Source organism: Orcinus orca, chromosome 6 (genome assembly GCF_937001465.1).
Source record: "Orcinus orca chromosome 6, mOrcOrc1.1, whole genome shotgun sequence".
Lineage (NCBI taxonomy): Eukaryota > Metazoa > Chordata > Mammalia > Artiodactyla > Delphinidae > Orcinus > Orcinus orca.
Genome location: NC_064564.1, coordinates 88,845,699 through 88,871,647, shown reverse-complemented (window position 1 = coordinate 88,871,647; position 25,949 = coordinate 88,845,699). Strand labels below are relative to the sequence as shown.

The window sequence follows — 25,949 nt, the reverse complement described above, 5'->3', positions numbered from 1 at the left end:
ATATCTCAGTGATCAGAATGAACAGAACTTTTCGTAAGGAAGATGATGGTTTTGTGGGGGATTAATTAGGTGGGATAATAATCAGTATTGTAGATGATAATAAGTGTAAGTATTCAATTCAAATAAATTTATTTTATTAAACTCAACAAAAGAGAAAATATCAAAGACTCTAAAAGTAAAGCTACATAATATTAATAGATGGCCCAATGATTATAAGCCATAAATTTAGGATTACTCATGTAATGAAGATAAATAATAATACCTACCTTACAGTGTAGCTAATGTAAGGCAACTTACTGTGCCTACCATGTGTAAAAAATATAAAACCCAAAACAAACACAAAGGGTCTCAGGAATGCTGTGAATCTCCTAATGATTACAAACAATTAACTGACAGCACCAATGTTGACTGCCCGGGAATGATAACTTACTTATAAGTAACTCATTTCCAAGTATCAACCTTGCATTCAAGGGTTCTTAACATAATATCTCAATCCTCAGAATAACTCTATGAGAAAGATTTTAATGTTACCTTTACAACTCTCTAAAGATCAATCATGGGGTGGTGAACCTTAAGGTCTACTGCAGAGTGCTGTGTGAGGATGGTGCATTTATATCTGACCCAGGATGGAATCAACCAGGGCATGTTCCATAGAACATTACTAAGTTGGGATCTGAACAAAAACACAAAGTTTGAAAGGTGAACAAATGGAGTGGATGTTGCTAATAGATGTAGGAAAGCCAAAGTATTCAACTCTATTTTTTTTTTTACATCTTCCTTCTTCATTGAGGAAAATCATCATAAAATAGAAATGTCCACAACAAACATGACTAAGAGGAAAATGAAAACCAAGAAAGAGTAAGAACAAACTTAGAACACACTATGTTTCAAGCACAACATTAGAAGATTAGTATATTTAGCAGCATAGTGATCTCAAGAAAGTAATTTAACCACTCCAAGTCTGCTTCCCCACCTAAAAAAGGAAGACAAAAATAAGGGTAACCTATAGGGATGTTCTGAGGATTAAATGATATGATATATATAAAAACCTTACAGAGCACTCAACAAATAAACACAACAGCTACTATCTTTACTATTATTATTATTTGCTCACTTGTCAAGTAAGTTGTAGAAGAGATTAGTGTCTTGGATGAAGATTGAATAGATGATCTTATGTCTTAAAATAATAAAATTCTAAGAAAAATAAGGAATAAAATAGGTCAGACTTTCTATGCTTGCTACACAATGTTAAACCTAAATTAGGTTACATTATTAAAGGCTATTATTCCAAACAGTTGGAGAGGAGTTCACCACCTGTGCTGAGGCTTTCCTATCCTATAACACAGGAGAAAGCAAACTGAATCAGGAGTCTATCAGAAAAAAAGAATGAGGGGGAAAATGTGATTGTAAGATTGAAATAAACATTCTCAGACTAAAAAGAGAAATGGGAAAGGTTTTTGCTGTAACCACAAGTTAAAAAAACAAATAAATGAAACCAAATCAATACATAACAAATCAATAAGACTGCTTATATCTGATTTTGTACCACATAGTTCAGGCTTCATGCTGCCTGAACAGTCCTGAACACTCATTTTCACACCTAATTATATGTTGCCCCATCATATCCTATCTTATTTCCTTAACTGGACTGTAAACTTCTTGCAGATTAGAAAGCTAATTTTTTACATAATTTTCAATGTTAACAATATAAGAAACAGCAAACACCAACACTTATGAAACGCTAACATATATTTATATCCTGTAATAATTTCCCTTCTCATTAAACCTGGCAGACTGAACACATTCATCTCTGTTCTTTCCCTAAACTCAACTAAAATGACAGTAAAGAACTTTAAAAGGTATAAATTCACAATAATAATGAGAATACAACAGAAGATATCAATGGACAAGAAATTTTAACAAAATTTTGGAAGCTGGAAAGACTATGGACGTGTTGCAGCTGAACTTAGCAGATCAGAGAAAGCAGAAACCTAGGGCTGCAGAAGGGGTGGATGGTGGGGGAGAAAGGCAGTGAGAAGCAAACCAGTGAATGCATAGCACTACTGCAGAAAGATTCAGTAACCAGAGGTACCAGGTAGCCAGGAGGATGTGTATGGTGGGGCTAAAAACAGAAGGATTAGTTGAAAGTTTATGTAAGGAATAGGTAGTCTATCAGATGTCCTCTCCATAGGCCCAAGCAACTGGACTGCCTCTATCATCACAGAAGACAACACTCCAGGAGAGTATCTGGTGGTTCCCCATCAAAATAGATCCTCCTCTGTTCACCTCTCCAGGTAATAAGGCCCCTACTACTGCCCTGCTACCCATTCTCCCTCTCTCTCTCTCTCTCTCTGCTACCCATTCTCTCTCTCTCCCTCTCTCTCTCTCTCTCTCTCTCCCTCTCTCTCTCTCTCTCTCTCTCACACACACACACACACACACACACACACCCCTTCCAATTAGCACTCTTAAATATCGACAGCTAGCCAAGGAAAGCCTAAAATACTGTAGACTGACACAAAGAAAGGAAGGAAGGAAGGAGAGGAAGAAAGGGAGGGAGGAGGGAGGAAGAAAAGGAGAAAGAGAGAGAAGAATACATTTAAGAAAAGAAAAGGGAAAAAGAGAAAAGGAAGGAGGAAAGAAGGGGAAAGAAGGAAGGAAGAGAGGGAGGGAGGGAGGAAGGAAGGAAGGGGGGAAAAAGGAAGGGGGGAGGAAGGAAGGAAGGAAACACAGAAAAGGAAGAAGAAAACTTTAAAAAATATAATAATAATACCACCATAGAGAGACTATATGATACTGCATCCATAAAACAAGAACAGGAGGATTTTCTTTAAAAGAAAAAAAAGAATTGAGAGAAAAAAGAACATATTCAGAAAAAATAGGATTCTGGTTCTTTCATCTTAGTTGGATTGTGGATGTGAGAGCTACAGCTGGAGCTGCTGTTTTACATGTAAGACAGAAACAAGTTGAGGATTGGAAAGAAAGATAAAAACAGCCTGAGTCTTTAATGACTGTTGAGCTGCCACTGGAGCCCCAGACCACCTCCAAAACTATGAGAGATTAAAAATAAAAGCAAAACCAAAAAACCTCTATCTCATATAATAAGCTATTTTTAGGTTTTCTGCCACTTGCATTTTAACCATATACTAATACAGTACATGTTACACAGTAAGTTTTCCCCCAAACCCCTATAAAATGAAACAAAGAAAATTATGTTCCAAGCTTATGATATTGTTCCTATTAACTATGCTTAAGTCTATTTTATATTAGCCAAGAAAGCTGAATGCTAACACTTCAAATTTCAGGATTACATTCTAATCAAGTCTATCATGTGTAATAAAACGTAATGCTGAAGGACCTATGGAATATAGTCCCAGGTGTCCACAGCACACTACTCTCATTGTTTTCAGATGTTGCAGAATCACTCCACTAAGGCTTACTTTCAATTTCCCTTCAGTCTGACTTTCTTCTTTTAAATTCATATTGGATGACTGATGGCTAACATAATAAATATTTTATCTTTCTACACCCTTCCCCCAGGAAAAACATGCCTTTTTGAAAATGAGGCACTGTTAGACACCTGGAGTCTAAACTTAGTTCTTAACTCTTTTGTCCACAGTGAACACTGTGGCTTTTAAATGTTTTTACATTGCCATAAACTATCTATTAAAATATGCTATTCAATCTTACATAGATAAAAAAATTACTTTCATAACTAAACTAGAAAACCTAGAGACAGAATGATCAAGATTATGGAATAAAACATAGCTCAGTACGAGTTTAACTGCTTAGCTTCAGACTGCATCACCTATACCGTAAATTATAATTATTCTGATATTGTTTAAAAATTTCTTAGTAAGTAAAAATTACAGAAAACGGTAAAGGAAAAATGTTCCAGCAGAAAAAGATCTATATAACTCTGGAATAATTTTCTTCTGAATTCTGACGCAGCTAATTAAATCAGTAATAGACATGTTTCTATCCCCACAACTTTCTCCCAGGGTTCTGGCCTTTCCATTGATGACTGGGTGGTACATGTGGCTAGGATCTGAGGGTAATGACAGCAAGCACATTCGTATAGAATAAATACAAGGAAAGGGAAATTTGCCAAAGGGAAAATAGGACAATAAAAGAAAGAGTCTTAATAGACCACAGTCCACCTATTTATTCCTTTCAGAATCAATTCACTTGCCAAATTCTTACCATCTTTGTAACTGAGCACTTCAACATAAGCTCAGGACTTTGACACACACATTATCAAACACAGATATGATCAATCAGAAGTAAACAACTCCATTTCTATATTGTTACAGTGCCCTCCTTATTAATCAAAGCATGGAACACTTTGTTTCTGCTCATGACAAGAATAACCAGTTTAGCAGACAACTCCTCCATCCTTAAAAGTCATCACACTTATTGCTTATGGATAAAGAAGAAAGAAGTTAAGAGATGACTAAATATTAATCTTTAATTCTATTCATATTTGCATTGAAATTTTCATCTTATTTTTCTTGGCACTTATTTTCTATACTTTAACAAAAGACTTAAGTACTAGGAAGACAGCTGGTATCTATGAGAGAAAAAGTTGACACTCTTCTTACTTGTATAAGGTATGCAGTTGAGGGTGATAAATATTATTTATACTGAAAGGCTTAATGACCACTTCCACCCTCCCCCCACCCCCCAAAAAAAATTAATGGAGGGCCACACAGCTTAAAATTTATACTGGGGGAGGTTCTTCTGAAGGATCAAATACCACTGACCTGTCCCACAGCAAATAAGACAAGGTAACCTGCCAAATCAATGCTCAGTATTCAGTAAACTTGATGTTCCCATAAATGCCACAACCACTCCATCAGATCCTAGCCAGACCAGGTTCTATGAAACCACCACAGGCACTGAGACTGGTTCTTCCTTCTACCTATCTCTTAAACTGACCTCTAGCTGATACTTCTCAACTTTGGGCTTTCCTCAAAGGGAAGCAGTGAAGTTGGGAAATTCCCTCATATCAAACAGTGATTTTACCTCTTAAATCTACATGCACCTGAAAAGGACAGGAACACACACTCACAGTTCAGAAAACTTGCCATGGGGTGAATGAAATTAAGGGAAGCCCTTTAGCCAAAGTCCACCACCTTCACATTATAGTCAACTATCAAACAGTTTGTATTTTAATTATTAACTGCTCAATTCATCACTGTGTATAACTAAAAAGGCATTGATTCTATTCTTATATCCCTTCCTAAAAAAGGAATAATGTGAGAGGGGTATTTGTAGAACAGAAAAACCAGATGAAAAAATGAATAATGTTGTTAAATCAACAGGAGCTAGATGTTTTAGCGAAGACTCTTATCTAATATTCTCAATGTAGGTGAAATGCACAACATATAAATCAGAATATGTAACTGTTTCTTGTGGTAAAAAAAGAAAAAAATGGAAAAAAAGAAAGAAAGAAAAAAACTCACCTTCTCAATATTTATCTGGTGCTTTCTTAACCTCTCCAGGTCTGTTGGGATTACTATCTTAGTAAATTTCTGAATAGCTGGTTCAAGACGGCGTAATTTCACTTTTTCTTCATCTTCAGACATCCTAAAAAAATGTTGTATCTCTTCTACTTGCAACATCTACCTTCTCCACTCATGTAGAAAAACCTAAAAGGGAAATATTTATTTAAGAATTTAAAAAATCAATTTCCATTATTTTTAAAAGCCAACAATTAGGTAATTTTATAATATATTCTAAACACATACTCAACTTAATGCTGAACTTCAGTGACTGGTTTTTTAACAAAACTTTTATTTTAAAATCTTTTTCTCTCTACAAAGGTAATGTATATTCACTTTAGAATGATTAGAAAATAGGAAAAAGAGAATAAAATCAAATCAACAATCATCTCCTCACCTATAGTTAACTACTCTTTCCATTTTTCCTCCTCCCACCCCCGTACTTCCATTTTGATGTATGTCTTTCCAGGGCTTTTTAATATAAGGATATATATATGTATGCATATAATTAACTAACTTTTTTCAAAAAACCAGAAGTATACTGTTCAAGTCTTTATCTCCCAATGTATCCTGGACAGTGAATAATGTTTTCTAAAAAAGTGTCAAATGGCAAAACTGGAAGAAAAACTTTCATTCTTAATATTTCTGCTGTAAAAACTCCATTTCTAACATAACATATGTAATTATATACTTCAAATATATTATAAAATGCAACTTTTCTCATTGATGTCCTTTAAATTGCATCTTCCCTTTCTTACAAAGTGATTAGCATTGTCTACAATCAGTACACGTAACCAGTGACAGAGCTGGAATAAGAACCCAGTATTCCTGAGAGTTCAATCAAATGCTCTTTCTAATTCACCAGCAGTTTTTTTTTTGAGCAGTGCTCCAGAGAGTCCAGGGTTATATCTTTGGGGTCAGGGTAGGTGATGGTAAAGGTTATCAAGTGGACAGGCTCCAGGACCCCACACCTGCTTCAGTTGGAGAAAATTTACTTATATCTATTTCATAAATTTGAACTTATTCGATTTTCTGTAAATAAAGGGCTCCACTGCTTAAGCAAGCTTGAAAACCACTGTTGTACATCATGTTTTCATGCCATCTAATTAGCCATAACCTCTCCCATATTAAAAATAAGTTGACTATGTTAATTCCATTGGGTTATGGTATCTTAGACTTGGGTCCATAGAGATAGGGGTTTGGGACTTGAGAGTTCCTGAATGTTTGTTTACAAAAAATGATGAATATATTTTTGAATTATTTCAGAAGACAGAGTCCTTTGCTTTCAAGAAATTATCAAAAAGCTCTATCACTCCAGAATCATTAAGAACTATTATTCTAAATAATGTTGTTTCTCTCTTTCACAGTTGAAAATCTTGAAGTGTTGGTTATACAGATTATCTCATCTACCAGTAACTTGGTCTTTACAGTTAATCTAAGCTTGAAAGCAAAAAAGGAAAATCTCCAGACACCAAAAATAAAGAGTCTAACAGCTACAGTAGTTAGTGGAATTAGAGATGATGGGGAAGTTCACCGCCAAAAGATTGGTCCACAGACCCAACAAAATGGGAAAATTTACAGCTAAGGGACTAGAGATAATAAAGTAACCTAAAAATAAAATTAAAATAGGTACATTTCAAAATAAAAATATAAAGAAAGAAACAGAATCTTAAAAAAAATTAGATAATATTATGAAACAGTAACAGGTCAATCTGAAAATAAACCAAGTAAAAATTCTACAAATAAAAACCTCCAAAGATGGGTTAAACAGTAAATTTTGTAGCTGAAAAGACAATTATTGATTGGAAGCTATCAGTATGAACACAGAGGAATAAGGACACATAAAAAGAAGATAAGCAACATTAAGGATAAAATGACAAGCTCAATAACAAGTAGGAGTCCCATAAGGAAAGAATAAATAAAATGGCAAAAAGGCACTATTCAAAGAGAATATGCTGAGAATTAAGATGTAAAGCCTCAAACTGAAAATGCACATAAACACTAAATAGCATAAATAAAAAACAAATTTACCTAAACACATGGAAGGGAAATTTCAGAACATTAGGGACAAAGAAAAAATATCTTAAAAAGCAAACCGGAGATAAAAGACAGATAAACTAAAACAACAAAAGCAGTCAACTTTTCATCAAAGCAACATATCAAAAGATAGGAATATCTTCAAAGTGCTGAGTTGGTATATACCCAGGTTAATTATTATTCAGAAGTGAAGGTAAAATAATCATTTTCAGACATACAAAGACTGAGTTTATTACCAAGCCCTTCATTAAAAGAACTACTTAAAAGGCATGCTTTAACAATAAAGAAAATAAACCCAAAAGAAAGGAATGGCAAGGAGCAAAAAAATATAATAAAGTATACTGTTACTGGGTGAATAAAGGAAGCAATGAAGAACAAATAAAAGATTTATTGTGAATAACCTGATCAAATATAATAAAAATGTTTCCATGTAAATTATTATTTTTCTATAATGTATTTTTTATAGCAGCATGGTATCACATTGTACAGATGTTCGATAATTTAATCATCTAATGTTGGCCACTCAGGATGTTTCCAATTTTCCACTATTATAAACTAAACCACAGTGTAATTACTCTTCTTTTACACAAATCCATACTACCATCTATGATTATTTATTTAAAGTAAATACCTGGAAATAGAATTAATAGGTACATACATTTTTTAAGGCTTCTGATTCTAAATGTCCCAAAAAAGGCTGCGCCTATTTACATTCCCACTAGCAACATATCAAAATGTCCACTTATCTGGATTAAAGACTTAAATGTGAGACCCGAAGCCATAAAACTCCTAGAAGAAAACATAGGCAGTATACTCTTTGACACTGGTCTTAGCAATATGTTTTTGGGTCTGTCTCCTCAGGCAAGGGCAACAAAAGCAAACAAAGAAATAGGACTACATCAAAATAAAAAGCTTTCTCAGTGAAGGAACCCATCAACAAAACAAAAAGGTACCCTATTAAATGAGAAAAGATATTTGGAAATGATATATCTGATAAGGCATTAATATCCAAAATATACAAAGAATTCACACAACTCAATATCAAAAAAATAAACAATCCAATCAAAAACTGGGTAGAGGATCTGAACATTTTTCCAGGAAAGACAGACAGATGGGAAACAGACACATGAAAAGATGATCAACATCTCTAATCATCAGGAAAATGCAAATCAAAACCACAATGAGCTATCACCTCACACCTGTCAGAATGGCTATCATCAAAAAGACAAGAAATTTCAAGTGTTGGTTGTTGGCAAGGATGTGGAGAAAAGGGAACCCACATGCATGTGGTGGGAATGTAAACTGGTGCAACCACTATGAAAAACAGTACGGAGGTTCCTCAAAAATTTAAAAACAGAACTATCATATGATCCACCAATTCTAATTCTGGTTTTTATCTAAGAAAATGAAAACACTAACTGAAAAGATATATACACCCCTATGTTCATAGAGCATTATTCACATTAGCAAGATATGGAAGCAACCTTTAAGTGCTCAAAGATAGATGAATGGCTAAAGAAGATGTGATACACATACATACATACACACACACACACACACACAATGGACTGTTACTCAGCCATAAAAAAGAATGAAATCTTGCCATTTGCAACAACATGGATGGACCTAGAGGGTATTATGCTAAGTGAAATAAGCCAAAGAAAGACAAATGCCGTATGATTTCATGTACATGTGGAATTTAAAAAACAAAACAGAACAGAAACAGATCCACAGATACAGAGAATAATCTGGTGGTCACCAGAACGGAGGCAGCATGGTGAGTGAAATGCGTAAAGGGGAGTAAGGGGTGCACATTTCCAGTTATAAAATAAACAACTCACAGGGATGTAAGGTACAGCATACGGAATATAGTTGATAATATTGTAATGACTTTGTAGGATGATAGATGGTTACCAGACATCATGGTGATAAATTCATAATGTATAAAAATGTCAAATCATTATGTTGTATACTGGAGATAAATACAGTATTGTATGTCAACTATACTTCAATTTAAAAAAACTTTAAAATATCCATTTATCCATACTCCAACCAATACCTGATATTATCATTCTTCTTAAGACATTCAACTGGTGACAAAAATGGTATCTCATTATTGTTTTATTTTGCATTCTTTATATTACTAATGAGATTGACTTATTCTCTATTTGCATTTCTTCTTTCATCAATTGCCTGCTCGTGCTACAGGGACTGGCTTTCTTTTATTATATTAACATATAATAGTCTCATAAATTATCAATATTTCCCTAACACTATGTTCCCAGTTTGTCACATTGCCTCTTGTGTTTTCTTCCACTATGCAGATTATATAAGAAGCTATCTTTATATCTATTACTATTCCTATCAAAATGTTTTTTAACATACCTGGTATTCAACAGATGCTAATGGAACTAAAACATTTCTTCACATGTCTCTTCTACACGATTTCTAATCCTATCACTCTAGTCAAACAGCACAATATGCATAGCACATTACAAGTGTCTTATTTGGCCTGTGTTTAGACTCTTTCCCCTCTCCAATTTTTCCCCATAGATTACCACCAAAGAATATATCTAAAACACCAAAGGCAACATGCTCCTCCTCTGAATAAAAACTTCTAAGAGTTCCCTATTATCTGAATAAGAAAATAAAATGTTCATAAGTAATCCACCCAACCTACTGAAGTATCATCACCCAATCTCTGCTTTTGGCTTGCAAGGTGCTCCCTCTGTCTAGATGCTCTTTTATATCCCATCTGCCTCTCAACTTTGTGTATCATTTGAGATACAACTCAAATGATTCTGCCTTCTCTTCCACTGATCAGTTTATGGTGTACTTGACAAACCCCAATTATTGACTATTTGGCTTGTTTTCACTGCTCCCCTATGCTATGACGATAGCTCTCTTTTTTGAATTCAAAAAGTAATATTTCCAGGTCAGAGTGCATGACTCTGCCCCTCAGCTTTTTGTGCTCAAGGAATAACCTGCTGCCTCACAAGGGCCATCTCTAGGGGAAGACATTCTGGCCTAAGACCCTCCCAAGACTTTCCCAACTCTTGGTCTACTTCTAGAGAGTATTTTTTTTTCTCTCCACCATTTCCATTTCTATAAAATTATAATAAATTACCCATATAAAACTAAGAAGGGAACACAGCATTCAAATAGTTGCATTAAAGTATGATGTTACTGAAACAAAGTCATCCAACAGTGCCTCTGATCATAAAATAGCTCAAATAACGTTTATAAGCTATTAAGGGAAGGTCGTAATTCAATATAGAAATTGTGGTTTAAAAGTGTGATTAAATAATCAGTTGAAAATGTATTTCAGCATTTCTTGATTTTTAAGACAGAAAACTGGGAAATATTTCTGATATAATTAAAACACAGGATTAAAAAATACATTAACATCACAGGTATTTAAAATATGTCTATGAAAAAACAAGAGAAAATACACAAAAATGCCTAATTTCTCAAACTTCTATAAAGTTGTTGTATTACTTTTCACTTTATTTTTCTAGTGTAATGGAATATTTGAGGCAACAGAATTGTTTGTATCATGAGAATGGTGGTGGATAAACAATTATATGCATTTATCAAAATTCACAGAACTGTACACCACAAAAGGTGCATTTTTGTATATTAAAAAACAAAAACAACGAGATGTGGGGGAACCCAAAATGAAATACAAACTATAAAAAATAAAATTAACTGTATTACAAATGAACAACATAACCACAATGAAAGAAGTAGGGGAAGAAAATAACTAATCTAGGTAACTTTGGAAAACAGATGCTGGATACTCGATACTAGTGTCTAGATATGGGATCCTAGATACTAAACTGGATACTAACTATAAGGCTAAAGACAAAAAGAATTACACACAACTATACTGTACTCTAGTTAGTAAATTTGTTTCTCATAGGACTATGGGTTAGAAATCCTGAAATTACTTTATGTGTATACTAGGACTGAACAAATAAGGAAATATTTTGTAGAACACAAAAGCCAGATTTCTCACTGTTGAAGAAAGAAGTTACAAGTAAGAGGCAAGACTAGAATGAACCCTGTGGTACTGTATTAGAAACAGAAGTATCAGGATAAACTTTAGTTTAGAAAAAAAAAAAAATATATATATATACAGACATATATCTAAAATACGTGTGTGTATATATATATATATACAGATAAACACAAAAATAAATATAAATCTTTGCAGATGCATGAATATACACATGTGTGCCTGTATCTCCATGAAATATATGGATTTACAGTTGACCCTTGAACAATATGGATTTGAACTGAGAGGGTCCACTTACAGTGAAGTTTTTTCAATAAATACTATTTTTTCAATAAATACTACATGATCCACAGTTAGTTGAATCCGTGGATATGGAACCGCAGATACAAAGGGCCAACTATGGGACCTAAGTGGCTTCGGGTTTTGCTATCCACTGCAGGTCCTAGAACTATTCTCTGTGGATACCAAGGGACGACTGTATGTACAGCTAGAAATAATACATACACTCACACACACACACACGCTTCTAAGATGTCTTCTGCCAGGCACTGGAAGTAATGATAACCCAGTAGCAATGAGCACACCTAGCGCCCAGATCCTTGGTGTTTAAATACTACTCTCCAAACAAAGAAAGCAGGGGTCTTTGGAGAAATGGTGGATTCCAGGGCAGGGAAAATGCAAGAGAAGCTTGGAGCATCCAAGAAGCAAGGAAGTTCTCAAAAAAGGATGAGAGCCTATAAAAAGGGCACAGGAAGCAACCTGAAAAAACTTGAAATGGACGAAGCTGGAACAATTTGAGACATACAACAAATAACCAAAGTGTAGGAAAATAACCAATAGAAAAATAAATGAGTCCATACAGATACAAAAACAATAAATTAACAATAAATAAATAAATGGGATGAAGATGCAGCTCTTCCTTACAGAAAAACTCCAATTAATAAATTACAAAGGAATGAGGGAAACAGAAAACCACCATTAGAACATTACAGTAATAATTACTGAAGGCAAGATCATCAATGGATGCTAAAATCAACAAATTAAAGTTTGAGGAGAAACAAGATATTTGCATTGTTTAAAAGTAGTTCTCCCCCCAAGATACTGATTAATTACAAAGGGAAAAATAGTTACTTTACATTAGAGAATCCCACCCGACACCACCTTAACCAAGTGATCAAGAGCAATATCAAATGCAGTGTGTCATATAATGTACCCCTCATATGATGAACTACTGAGAAGGGCATATACACTTCTGTGGTATCAACAAAAGTACACAACCTTAATCTAATCTTGAGAAAACATCAGACAAAACCCAATTGAAGGACACTACAATATAACTAACCAGGACTCTTCCAAAGTGTAACGGTCATGAAAGACAGGAAAAGACTTAGAAGTTGTCACAGACTGGAGAAGATCAAGGAGCCATGCCAACTAAATGCAACGTGGGATCTTAGATTGAATCGTGGAACAGAAAAAGGACTTTAGTATAAAAAACGATGAAATCTGAAGAAAGTTGGTGATTTAGTTAACAGCGTTGTGCTGAAGTTAATTTCTTACTTTTGATAATTGCATTATAGTTATGTAAGATGTTAACATTAAAGGAAATTGTAGAGAACTCTGTATTACTTTTGTAACTTTTCTGTAACTGTAAAATATTTCAAAATAAAAAGTCTCTTAAAATAATGTGTAAACTGATGTTTCCCATAAGACAGGACAAATATTTTGAGGTCAAAGAATTGCAATCATATTCACTGCACTAACACTTGGGGTGGGCGGGGCGGGTGCCAGGTGCTTTACAAACTACCTTTAGTGCTTACAACTATTACCAGCTGAGTACCATACTACTCACGTTTCCAATAAGGAAAAAGTACTGGGAGGTTAACCAAATTACTTAAGGTTATTTATAAGTGAACAGCCCCATTTCTCAGGAAAAGTCCAATACCGCTGGCAACGCCCCCTTCCAAAAACGTTATGAACACCTTTCCACATTTCCCCACACCTGGGGCACCGAATTCCCTCAGGCACGTCGCCCCGTATTTCTCACTGGGGGAAGGGGTACTGAATTTGGAAAGAAAAGTCAAGGCCCTCGGACCTACCTACCGTACGGTCTGCTCTCTGAGCCTCCGATTCCGAATTGTAAAAAAAGGGGAGACAGACGTGGGGCCTTCTGCGAACCACCCTCCCTGGCATGGCTGACAGGAGGCTCCCCCCTCGCGCCCCAGGACCTCCCCTAAACACCCTCGAGCCTCGCGTCATCCCTCGCAGCGTCACCCACCGCGCACCTGGGCCACATAAACCAAACGCCACCTCCCCCCACCCCCGCCCCCGAACGGGTGCGCGGGACCCTCTCCAGACCTAGACGCCGGCGACCCTGATGACGTAAGACCCACGGTGCGTCACACTCAGGGCAGACGAAGTAAACTTTTCCACCCTGAGACCCCGGGAGGCCGTCAAGCTCGCCCGATAGGCCGCCTCCCTATAACCGCTTCGAAAGCACCTCCAAAACCGAAACCACCACTTCTTCAAGCCGAGAGGAACTCCCACAGCGTTCGCACTTACAACCTGATGCCCTGCTTCCTGCGGGTCGCCCCTCCCGCGCGCGGGACTGGCACCCGGCCCACGACGCCGGCCAGGGCCTTACGCCCCCGTGGGGGCCTATCGCGATCCCCTTACCTCCCGCCGGGACGTTCGAGGCCGGTGGGTACGCACGGCGCAGGCGCAGGCGCGGGCGCGACAGGACGGGGCGTCGCGATAGGCGGGCTGGGCTGCGCCACGCCCCCTCCCGCCCAGTTCCGGCCTCGAGGGGTGTGGCTGGCGCCTCTGTGTGTACAGACGCGGTCGCCGCTCTGGACCGTCTTACTAAGTGGTATTGATTTATGTTGTGGGGTTGTAACAAGGGAGCCAAGAGGAAGGAGACGCACAAATGCTCTTTAAGTGTGTCGTTGAGTTTTAAGTGTGAGACAATTCACATCTGTATAGCCCACTACATTTTGCAACTTTTTTGTCCATTTTCCTCTGTTCTTCTAGGAATTTTATTGGTGGGCTGGCCGGGTGTTCTTACCTCTTTACACCTGTAGAAACTGAAGCTCACAGAGGTTGTGCCTTCTCCATCTACACCCCCCTCTGAGGTAGACGGCACAAGTCTTAATTGTAACAGGCACAGAAACTGAAACTCAGACAAGTTGTGCTTTTTCCCAAAAACGGGTTGAACCAGTGTCAACCCAGTGCCAGTATCCTTATCCCAATTTTATAGATAATGATGCTAAGCCTCAACAAAGAGTTCTAGTGACTCACTAGCAGCTCAGCCATGTAGTGACACAGTTGGAACTTCAACTGGGTTTCCTAATTCCCTTTTCAAGTTCTTCCAGCTGATACCAATGAACAAACGGTTGGCTTTGAAGCCCTGTCCAGGTCACAAGTCCTCCTCCCTGGATGGCCTGACTTCCAGATCCAGCCTTTTTAATATGCGTTTGTGAATATTCAGATGACTTGCTCAGAACGTATCCACTGATGGTACTATCCTTAGAAGTCATAAGGCTATTCAAGCCATAGCTAAGGAAACTCAGCTCTTAGGGTCTTCCAGTGGAGTGGGAGTAGGGGTAGAAATTGTGGACCAATGAATATTAGGGGTCTGTAAGAATTGCCTTGAAAGGGAATTTCTAAAATAAAGCATAAAATCTGCTAAGCGTTTTGGATTTTCTTTGTGAGTATAATGAGTGCTGATTTCTTTTACTCTAGGAATGAGGTGTTTATAAGATTTTAATTCTAAGGAGAAAAATTAAAGTATTAGCCAATACCATAGGAAAAAAATTTTTATGCAAGACAAGAGCTTACTGTTGTGGCCTCTCCCATTGCGGAGAACAGGCTCCGGATGCGCAGGCTCAGCGGCCATGGCTCACGGGCCCAGCCGCTCCGCGGCACGTGGAATCTTCCCAGACCGGGGCACGAACCCACAGCCCCCTGCATCGGCAGGCGGACTCTCAACCACTGCACCACCAGAGAAGCCCCAAAAACAAGAGCTTTTGAAGTAAAGCTCATTCAAGTTAAGCTCTGAAAAAATCTACCTCAAGTACACTAGGGAGATGTGACACTCAAGGATTCTAAACTTGAACCTAGCCTTCTAGGTTATTATACATATGTTTGCTGTAAGTTAGGTGTGTTCAACGTAGCTAAATAGAACGTTTTAATCTAACAGTTTGTTAGCTTTATAATCTTTAAATATTTAGATATATGGTGTGTGGACCTCTTTTTGTACTCTTGCCTGGGCACTGAAATTGTTAGGAGCAGGCCTGCTGCTACTAGCCAACATTTTCCTGAGGTCCTAACTGAACCAGGAAGGCCAAACAAAACAAACAGTAATAAATAAATAAATGGAGAAAAAGAAAAATATTCTTTTTGGATATTATGATTGCTTACTTGGAAAACCCAAGGAATGAATTGAAACACGTTCAGTAAAATGGCTAGAGCAATAGCTTTCCTAAACAGCGATCACCTATTTAAAATTGTAATGGGAGAAAAGATCACTTTCAAACAGCAGAATCTAATTTGTGTCTGTAAGGAATTGTGGGAGCTATTTGAAGAATTAAGAATAATAGCTAAATGGAGTAGGGGTGAAGGGAGGGATTTCCAAGAGGCATGAGGAAACTCTGGGGATAATGGATATGTTCATTATCTTGCTTGTGGTACTGGTTGCATGGGTGTATATATATGTTAAAACTTACCAAATTATACACTTTAAATATGGATGTTGTTTATGGTATATCAGTTATACCTGAATAAGGCTGTTTCTTGAGGAAAGGTGTATATTATCATTTGCTTAGAAAGTAGCACATTCTTGGAACAGGCTAAGGAAACAATATATATTCACTCTATGAATTAAGACATAATTTTTCCAGTATTATAGAGCAAGTATATGGAGAACCTGAGAATCAAATTCAGATTTGGCGCAATAATATAGACCTCCTAGGTTGTCTTCCTGGTCCATTCCTCTTCTGGGAACTGCTTCTCCCCACCAGATCTGCAGGCTATCAGTTATGAGCCTCTGGCAGCCATTTTATACAAGCATGGACCCATGCTCCTGACCATAGTGAATTGGTCCAGGAGCAGACCCCTGACCCAAGCTGGAACAATAAGATACCTGTTCCAGGAATCTGAGATTGGGACCAGGATTCTAGCTTTAATATGGCTTGTTTCTTGAATGGAGAAGGTGCTCACAGCAGAGCTCCTGGTGGCTGTGTTTTTGACTCCATAGACCCTTGAATCAGAGGAAGCCATGCTGCTCATGATCCCACTTGAAAATGTGGAGAGATGATTGTATGTATATCCTAGGCCATGTTGTTAAAAAATGTGGGTTTGTTTTTTGTTTTTTACTGTAGGTCATGTTCAAAAAATATGTAAAGCCACTACCTTCACTAAGTTCTTTCTCTAGCATATGAACTATTGAAATATCTACTGCAGTTCTGAATGCATTCTATCTTTGTGCATTCTAACATTCCAACAATCTGGTGAACTGAGATGAAGAAAGGTTAAAAGTAAAGTGATAATAGTGGTTACCTTTAATGTGGGATTAACTGGGAGAGAGCATAAGTAGCTTTCTGGGGTGCTGGAAAGTTTCTGTGTATTGAACCGTTGTGATTACATATGTGAAAATTCATCGAGCTGTACACCTAAGATTTGTGTATATACTTTGTGTGAGTTACACCATAATAAAAAAGGAAAATAAAGAGCTAGTAATTCTTGATTTAAAACAAATAAAACCTCTTAGTAGACAAGGAATATATACTTCCTTAATAGCATTTCTCTCTACTACCTGTCTCTGAAATAGTGGTGAAATAGCAGCAGTAATCCCTACCCTTGTTAGAGACCTTCAACCTTTAGAATATAAAATGAAAAGCCATGATAGAAAGAGAGGTAGGTGAGAATGATTAGATGCACAAAAAAGAAACAGAGTTTGCAGCACATTTAAATTCCTTGTTCCAGCTCATTCCTGAGGTTTAGCTTAGACCTAGAGTGGCTTAGCATTAACCACTTAGGTCTGGTTAAACCCCAAAGCCTACTAATCCCCCACCCTACCCCAGCTCTCACCCTGCATTTTCTTTAATTGCTTAAACTAGCTCAGGTGAACTTCTATTTTCAATCAAGAGAGTTCTGTTATCAACACAAAATTCCATTTGTTTCTATTATCTTATGATATCATTTTAAACTTACACATAGTGTTCCCTGGCTTTAGTACTTAAACCTTTCCACTTTCTGCTTTAGTGGCTCCTGCCACCACACACATACACCATTACCAAACAATCTGTTCATATATATTAAGATTATAGAGACCTTACATCAAACCAAAAGGAGTGAACTCTGCAGGCAGACAGTAACACTAGAATTCTCTGCTTATCAACCATTCACTACTTAGGAATTTGATAACCATTTAACACGTAGAATAGCTTAAATGCCCAGACATCTCTCTAAAGACTCCTTCACCACCTTTTTGTTCTTTTAATTATCTTAATAATTCTCAGAACTTAGTGCTCCCAACAGTTATTGCACAAGGTAGTATTTATAAAACCATGCTTAAAAGACTTTATGGGTGGGCTTCCCTGGTGGCGCAGTGGTTGAGAGTCCGCCTGCCGATGCAGGAGACACAGGTTCGTACCCCGGTCCGGGAAGATCCCACATGCCGCGGAGCGGCTGGGCCCGTGAGCCATGGCAGCTGAGCCTGCACGTCCGGAGCCTGTGCTCCGCGACGGGAGAGGCCACAGCAGTGAGAGGCCCGTGTACCGCAAAAAAAAAAAAAAAAAAAAAAAAAGACCTTATGGGCAATTTAAGCAATTTTCAAGAGTAGTTTTAACATGGTAATTTTTGCTTTATCAATGACTTTAATTCATACTGACACCCCTTACCATCCAACTCACCTTCAACAAAAGATGCAATTTCATACTGTGCTTGCAACTAAACCACAGTAAACTTACTTAGCATTAGAATCTTACTAAATATTGTTTAAACTTTGGCAATTTCCAAGGCACCTTGAATTTTGTAGTACCTTAGTATTGTCATGAATATCAATTAATATCACATGATAAATATACAAATGTGCAAGTTGATATATTCCACATGCACCCAACCTTTCTTTCTGACTTTAGCTCCCATTATTCCTCTTCACTCATCCTCTGCTCTAACCAAATTGAACTCAGTGTTCTTCATCCCAATCCTATTCCCAATCCTACCTGTGCCTTACACCTGGAATATTCTCCATCGATTGCCCCTCCCTCTCTGCACATTCAAATCCTACTCATCTTCCCATGTTCACTCCAAATGTGACCTCTCATAATTTTTCTAGAATTTCTAGATTTAAGGCCTCCCTCCTCTAAACACCCACCTTAATAATCCGATCTTTTTTTGACGCATCACTGTCTGCATTTTATTACAGTAATTTGGTGTGTGTTTTGTTGCCACCTCCAGTGTTTTTCACCCTTTTCCTTGTCATGACACAAATAGAAAATGATATTTATAAGCAAAACTGAGAGAGAAAGCTGTTCTCAGCTTCTGCCACTGGCTCAGTTGCACTGGGAGCTTGGAAAGTTAACGCTTCCACACACCTATGACACAGTCAAGCACAGGGGTTGAGAAGCTGTCTTGTACCATCCCACGTTAGAATATAAGCTTCCTGAGGACCGGCTCCATGTTTGCTTATCTCAGTATCCACCTATAGATTCTAGTTCAATACCTTGTACCTGTAATAAATGAATAATTGGATAAATGACAAAGCACTATTTAAATTTGTTTTTGCAGAGTTCTGAGGGCTTCCAGTTTCAGCTCTGACTTGTAAAGAACTTGAAGGTCATCACCCCCATCCGTACAACAAGAAAAAAGATGAACAAACTTAAAGTAAATTACCTTTCTTTGACTCATAAAAGAATTGAGGTTCAGGGCAAACTGCCCCTCTCCCCGAAATCTGGAGAGACAGGCAAATACAGAGAATCGCAACTAACATTAGCTTATCTGAAACAGAAGTCCCTGGAGCCTTAAGCTGGTGGAAACATTTACATGATAACTTTGACAAATCCTTGGAGGTGGAGTGTGGACTAGTGTGAGAGTGAGAAACCCTTGGGGCCTGCAGTCTTAGCGGGGAACTGCATACATTCATGAGCTTTACCTCCAGGAAGCTCACCAGGTTCTCATGGTGAAGAGCCAAGAAAAAAAACTCATGTTTCTGGCAGAGGAGGAGAAAATAAACTATGTTGAAATATATGGAGCCTTCTCTATAACAAAGGCCTACATAGCCAGAGACGCATGGGGGGGGAGAGTGGAGGTGCTGAGAGAGGGTTGCATTACCCAACTCCAGCCCCTTCTAGACTTCCTGTCTCTCCTAAGGCAGGGAAGTGGCTGAGAAACACTTGTGAAGGTCAAAGTCCAAAGACACAAGACCACTGAAAGACTGAAAATTAATCATAGGTAAATCATAATTATTGAATGCTTCTGCACCCCCTACACCTTAGCACCATATCTACAGGTCTTCAGAATAATCACAGTGGATTAGAACTGAAAGAACTGCAAGGTGCAGTCTCTATATAAGGAGTTTTTAGGAGAATCCAGACCACAAGGATGCTAGAGGAAATTGAAGCCTCTTATACCTACTGCCAACATTAAACACAGCCCAGCTCCTAGCCAGATTAATGTAAAACCTCACACCAGAAGCCTGTTCACCTCAGTTCCCACTACCTGATACAACATGTTTGGCTTTCAACAAAAAATTACAAGGCCTATTAACAGACAAGAAAAGGCACTGTCTCAAGAAACAAAGCATGGATCAGAGTCAGACTCAGATATGACATAGATTTTTGTAATTATTAGACAGGGAATTTAAAATAACTGTGATTAATATGGTAAGGAGTCTAATGGAAAAAATTGACAACATACAAGAACAGATGGGTAATGGAAGGAGAGAGATGGAAACTCTAAGAAAGAATCAAAAGGAAATGCCGAGAACGAGAAACACTCTAATGAAGATGAAGAACACCTTTGATGGGCTTTTCAGTAGACTGGACATGGTCCCAAGGAAAGAATGAGTGTGTGTGAAGATATAGCAATAGAAACTGCCCAAACTAAAATGCAAAGGAAAAAAAAAAGAACAGAACACCTAAGAACTGTGGGACAATTTCAAAAGATGGAACGTATACATAATTGGCATACTAGAAGGAGAGGAGAAAGAAAATGGAACAGAAGAAATATTTGAAGTAAAAATGGATGAGAATTTTCCAAAATTAATGACAGAAACCAAACCACAGATGCAGGAAGCTCACAGAAAACCAAGCAAGATAAATGCCAAAAAAATCTACACCTAAGTATGTCATAGTCAAACTCAAAAAAGGCAGAGACAATGGGAAAATCTTGAAAGAAGTCAGAGGGAAAGAACATCTTATGTATAGAGGAACAAGGATAAGAATTACATCTGAATTCTCGTCAGAAACCATGCAAGCAAGAAAAGAGTGGAGTGAAATATTTAAAGTGTTAGGAAAAAAAGAATCCAACAAAACACAAACCTAGAATTTGATATCCAGCAAATTTATCCTTTACAAGTGAAGGACAAATAAAGACTTTCTCAGATGACCAAAAAAAAAAAAAAAGTGAAAGAATTCATTTCCAGCAGACCTGCTCTGCAAGAAATGTTAAAAGAAATTCTTCCAGGGAGGAAGAAAATGTAATAGGTTACAAATCTGGATATGTAAAGAAAGGATGAGCCCAGAAGGGGAACAAATAAATTTAAAATAAAATATTTTATTTTTCTTCTTCTTACTTGGTCTGATAGATAACTATTCAAAGTAATAATAGTAACAATACATTGGGTAAAATAAATGGTAGCAATGTTTTAAGGAATAGGAGGGAGGAATTGGGAAAACTCTGTTTAAGGTAACTGAACTACCCATAAAGTGGTAAGTGTAATATGAAAGGGGACTTAGATTAGTTGAAATATACATTATAAACTCTAGAGAAATTACTAAAAAAAAGTTTAAAAAGAAGTATAATTGATATACCAGAGAGTGCAAAAAGGGGGCAGGAGAGAAACAAGTACAAACAGAAAAGAGTTATAAACATGGTAAATATTAAACCAACTATATTAATAACCACTTTAAATATGAATGCTCTGAATACACCAATTTTTTTTGTCAGCATGACTGTCTGAGTGAACAAACAAACATGACCCAGCTATATGTTTTCTGCAAGAAACCCGCCTTAAATATAAAGACACAGAAAGGTTAAAAGTAAAGGAATGGAGAAAGATATACCATGCTAATGCTAATCAAGAGTAGCTATATAGAGACTTCCTTGGTGGTCCAGTGGTAAAGAATCCGCCCTACAATGCAGGGGACGTGGGTTCGATCCCTGGTCAGGGAACTAAGATCCCACATGCTGGGGCAACTAAGCCTGAGTGCCGCAACTATCGAGCTTGCATGCCTCAACTAGAGCCTGAGTGCCGCAAACTACAGAGCCCACGCACTCTGGAGCCTGCACACCACAACTAGAGAAGAGAAAATCCACACACCACAGCTAGAGAGAAGCCCATGCACAACAACAAAGGTCCTCTGTGCTGCGACTAAGACCAGATGCAGCCAAAAATAAATTAACTAACTAACTAAACAATAAATAAATCTTCAAAAAAAACGGAGTAGCTATATTAATTTCAGACAAAGCAGACTTGAGAACAAGGAAAATTATCAAGAATAAAGAGGGACACTTTGCCTAATGATAAAGGGGTTAATTCTCCATGAAGATGTAACAATCCTTAATGTGTATGTACCTAACAACAGAGCACCAAAATACATGAGGCAAAGCCTGATAGAACTGCAGGGAAAAATAAAGTGCCTTGCAAATAGAGTATGAGAGCAACAAAAATTAAGTTCATGAAAGTTGCCATTTCTTCCAGGGGCAAAAATGAAGTTCATGGAAGTTGCCATTTCTTCCAGGAGCAGCAGGATTGTCATAAGAACTAAGAGAATATAACAATAGTGCGAAATGATTTCCAAGATACCAAATATTTCTAGATTCCTGTTGGAGAACCTGCCGAGGCTCTCTTTTACAGGATTATAGAATCTATCCTCAATCCTTTCATAACTGACACTCTCACCAGTAAACCTTTTACTCCTCCAACCAGCAGAAATACATTTAAGGGATTGGAAATCAACAAAATTCACAGAGTTCCACCCTCCCTCTTCTCAGCCCAGCAAGTGCCCAAATGTCATTGTCACACCCTTTAGGGGATTTCTTTCCCTTTTGTAGGCCTCAATGGATTACAGAAGCTGTTTGAATGGTATTTGTATTTCCTCTAGCCAAAGACACATTAACTGTAATATTCCTTTGGCAGATTATTACTAAAGAAAGAAATATTGCTTGCTCCATGGAAATAAACTGATAGGTTCAGTAACTTTCACTTTGCTTATATAAATGAACGCTTCAGATGATAAATGTTTCAGGCCTGAGCAAAGGGTTTTAAATATGGAAAAAATGTTCCTGAATCCCTGTACTTTAACATTGCAGGACATAAATTGTAAGTTTGAATCTTTCTAACATCTGGTAAGTGCTTTCACATTCATTCAATCAATGCACAGCCAATATGCCAGCCACTGTGCTGAGTCCTGCTGATTGAAAGTTTAAAAAGATCTCATTTCTGTCTTCTAGGAGCTCACCTTCTGGAGGGAAAGACAGACATGTCAACGAATACAATACAGTTAACAAGCCCTTTTAAGCTATCCCTACACAAGTGCTATAGAAAGAAGCACAGAGAAGGTGACTTCAGAGTTTGGTCAATACATAGGAATTGTTAAAGAAGGGAGGACGGAGCATTCTGAACAGAGAGAAAATATGTAAAAGGCACAAAGAATGAAACAAAGGTGTGTTCAGGTCCCCAGAGTGCAGGTCCCAGGGGCAGATAAGCAGAGAAGGTTGCCTGAAGGTAGGATGAGTAACTACCTCAAATGTATTTACCAAAGTTCATGTTGATCATGTTCCTATTTGTTTCAGATCTGGTCATGGCACTAGTTACTTTTAAACCTTTGTTGTGGCCCCCTCCTTCTCAGACACGCATCATACAATCTTACACACACTTATGATTTCTTGTGGGGGCTTCTGAGGCTCTCCAAGTTTTAATTTCAATTTCCAGCTTCATAGCCCACCATTTTCTGAAGCTCCACAAGGTTCCTCTAATTTCCTAATATCCCATCCACTTTCTTTCTTCTATGCCTTTGCTCAAGCTGTTCTTTTCTTTGGAATGTTTTCTGCTTCCTTTCCATTGATCAAAATTTTACTTCTCCCTGAAGACACACCTCAAATTTCTTCTCTCCAGAGAAACCTTCCTTTATCCCCCACCACTACCTGTTCCCACAGTACCTTGATTTAATTTTACTCTGCAGTATAGTTGTTCATATATCTGTCCTTCCAACTAGAACAGAAACTTATTGAGGGCAGGCACCTTGTGTCATTTATTGTGTGTTCCCAGCACATGCCCTGGAATGTGGCATTTGATAATATCTGTTTTCAATGACATGTGTGTCTCATCACCTTTGCAATCTGATTAGTCTTCTCCAGTTTCACAACTGAGTTCCCGCAGCCACAAGCCTTCTTAAAGCTATTTGTCACTGAGGGTGAGATCAGAGGAAGAATAAGAAAACCACCTGAGGCACACAACAAAGTCACTTGGGGATCTTTAAAAAATGTAATTGCCTGGTTCCCACCTTCAGAGATTATGATTTCATTGGGCTGAAGTGGAAACCAGGCATCAATATGTTTTTTAAACTTCTCTGGATAATTCTTAAGTGTGGTCGGTTTTGAGAACCATAGACTTAAAGGGCAGGTGAGAAATAGTTACTAGGCCCCATATAGGGATTAGAATAATTTCTAATTCATTTTTCTCAAATGGTGATGCTTTTCCCAGAAAAAAACATAACTAAAGGAATGGGGCCACACAGTTTATGTGAAATTGACTTTTCCAGAGAAATCTTTGCCACAAGGAGTCTGAGTTTCTGTAGGAGGAATCACACGTTGGACATGATACTTGCCTACACGGTCCTGATCAACTTGTCTAGAGAATCCCGTTGAACTGAAATCAAAATGCCAGGCATCAAACCATCAAATGAGTAAGAAAGCTTGCGAGTTCCCAGTTCTCGTGACAGTCCCCAACATGGGTACCCCCTATAGCCCTCAGTGGAATGGGGAGGACAGAGCCAGGTACCATGGGGAGGACCGCATGTTGCACAACTCCAAGGGCACAATGCACATTGTATTCCATATGAAGGGCGCCTCCTGGAATTGGGTAATGCCACATCTTGGAGCAGGGCTTTTCCTGTCCTCTCAGGAGATTTCCGGTGGTGGCCTCCATCTTGCTTCTTCTCCCCAGCCTTCTTCTCGCTTGGAACTGTTACTCTGAACCAACGTGAGGAATGAAGAGCCTCCTCACCAAAATACTTCTGCCGGAGTCTTTTCCTACCTGATGATGTCTTCATTGGAAATTCCCGTAAGTGGCAGCTCTTGTCAACACAGCCTTGATCCACCCAATGTGTTACACTATGCTGCTGAAATCCACAGAATTGGTCCCTAAATCAGCCACTGCAGGAAAGTTTTCAGAAAGGGTGTCAGTTCCTTCTCAGCTTTGCCACCCCTTTTCTTTTTCCTTATTAGAGTATCCACAGAGAAGGAAAGTACATATTTTATTTCTAGATTTTGGCTGGGTTTTTTTTGGGAGGCAGGAAATCAAATTGAACAATCTAAAGGCAAAGAAGAGATAAATTGAAGCTGTACAGTCCTCCCGTGGAATCCAAAGGGGATTGGTTCCAGGACCCCCACAGATACCAAAATCCAAGCAGGCTCAAGTCCCTTATATAAAATGGCATAAATGTAAATGCTATAGAAATAATTTAAAATAGAATGTAAATGCTATGTAAATAGTTGCCAGTGTGCAGCAAATTCGAGTTTTGGTTTCTGGAATTTTCGGGAATTTTTTTCAAATATTTTCAATCCGTGATTGGTTGAATCTTTGGATGCAGAACCTGAGGATACCAAAGGCCGACTTATTATTTATAAAAAATTATCCCAGCATCTGGCAGAGAATAGGGAGCTGAAAAAAAATGTTAGTTTCCGTTGGAGGATGGTATGGTGGTGGCAATGGGCAGTGTTAATCTACAGAATGGCTTTCACTTTTTATGTTTTTAGAGAATGTGGGGAGAGCAGCAGGGTACTCAAGGTAAAGGATTATTTTCTCCTTAAATGAAATTGTTGTGAGAATGAAAAAAGAAACAGGTACTTAGCATAAGAAATTTTGCAAACTGTAACACCAGATATAAAACATATGGAGTTATTATTGTCATAAGAGATGTGCAAACCAAATGCCACCAGGATTTGAAGGG

The 25,949-nt window shown here is 37.8% G+C and overlaps 1 protein-coding gene across 5 annotated transcripts in view; it reads right to left on the bottom strand.

Moving 5' to 3' along the window:
- Window positions 1-14,305, bottom strand: part of STX17 (syntaxin 17) — an 80,177-nt gene extending 65,872 nt beyond the window's left edge. The window contains exons 1-2 of one of the 5 annotated variants that reach the window (XM_004271481.3): window positions 14,233-14,305; window positions 5,466-5,651 (exon numbers count right to left, since the gene is read on the bottom strand). In XM_004271481.3, the coding sequence (XP_004271529.1) occupies window positions 5,466-5,624 (159 nt within the window). In that variant the 5' untranslated portion in view covers window positions 5,625-5,651; window positions 14,233-14,305. Of the gene's footprint in view, window positions 1-5,465; window positions 5,652-13,914; window positions 14,095-14,118 lie in introns of those variants that run through there. The other 4 variants (XM_033431200.2, XM_033431201.2, XM_049710991.1 and 1 more) reach the window with 4 other exon arrangements.
- Between the last annotated feature and the right edge of the window lie 11,644 nt (window positions 14,306-25,949).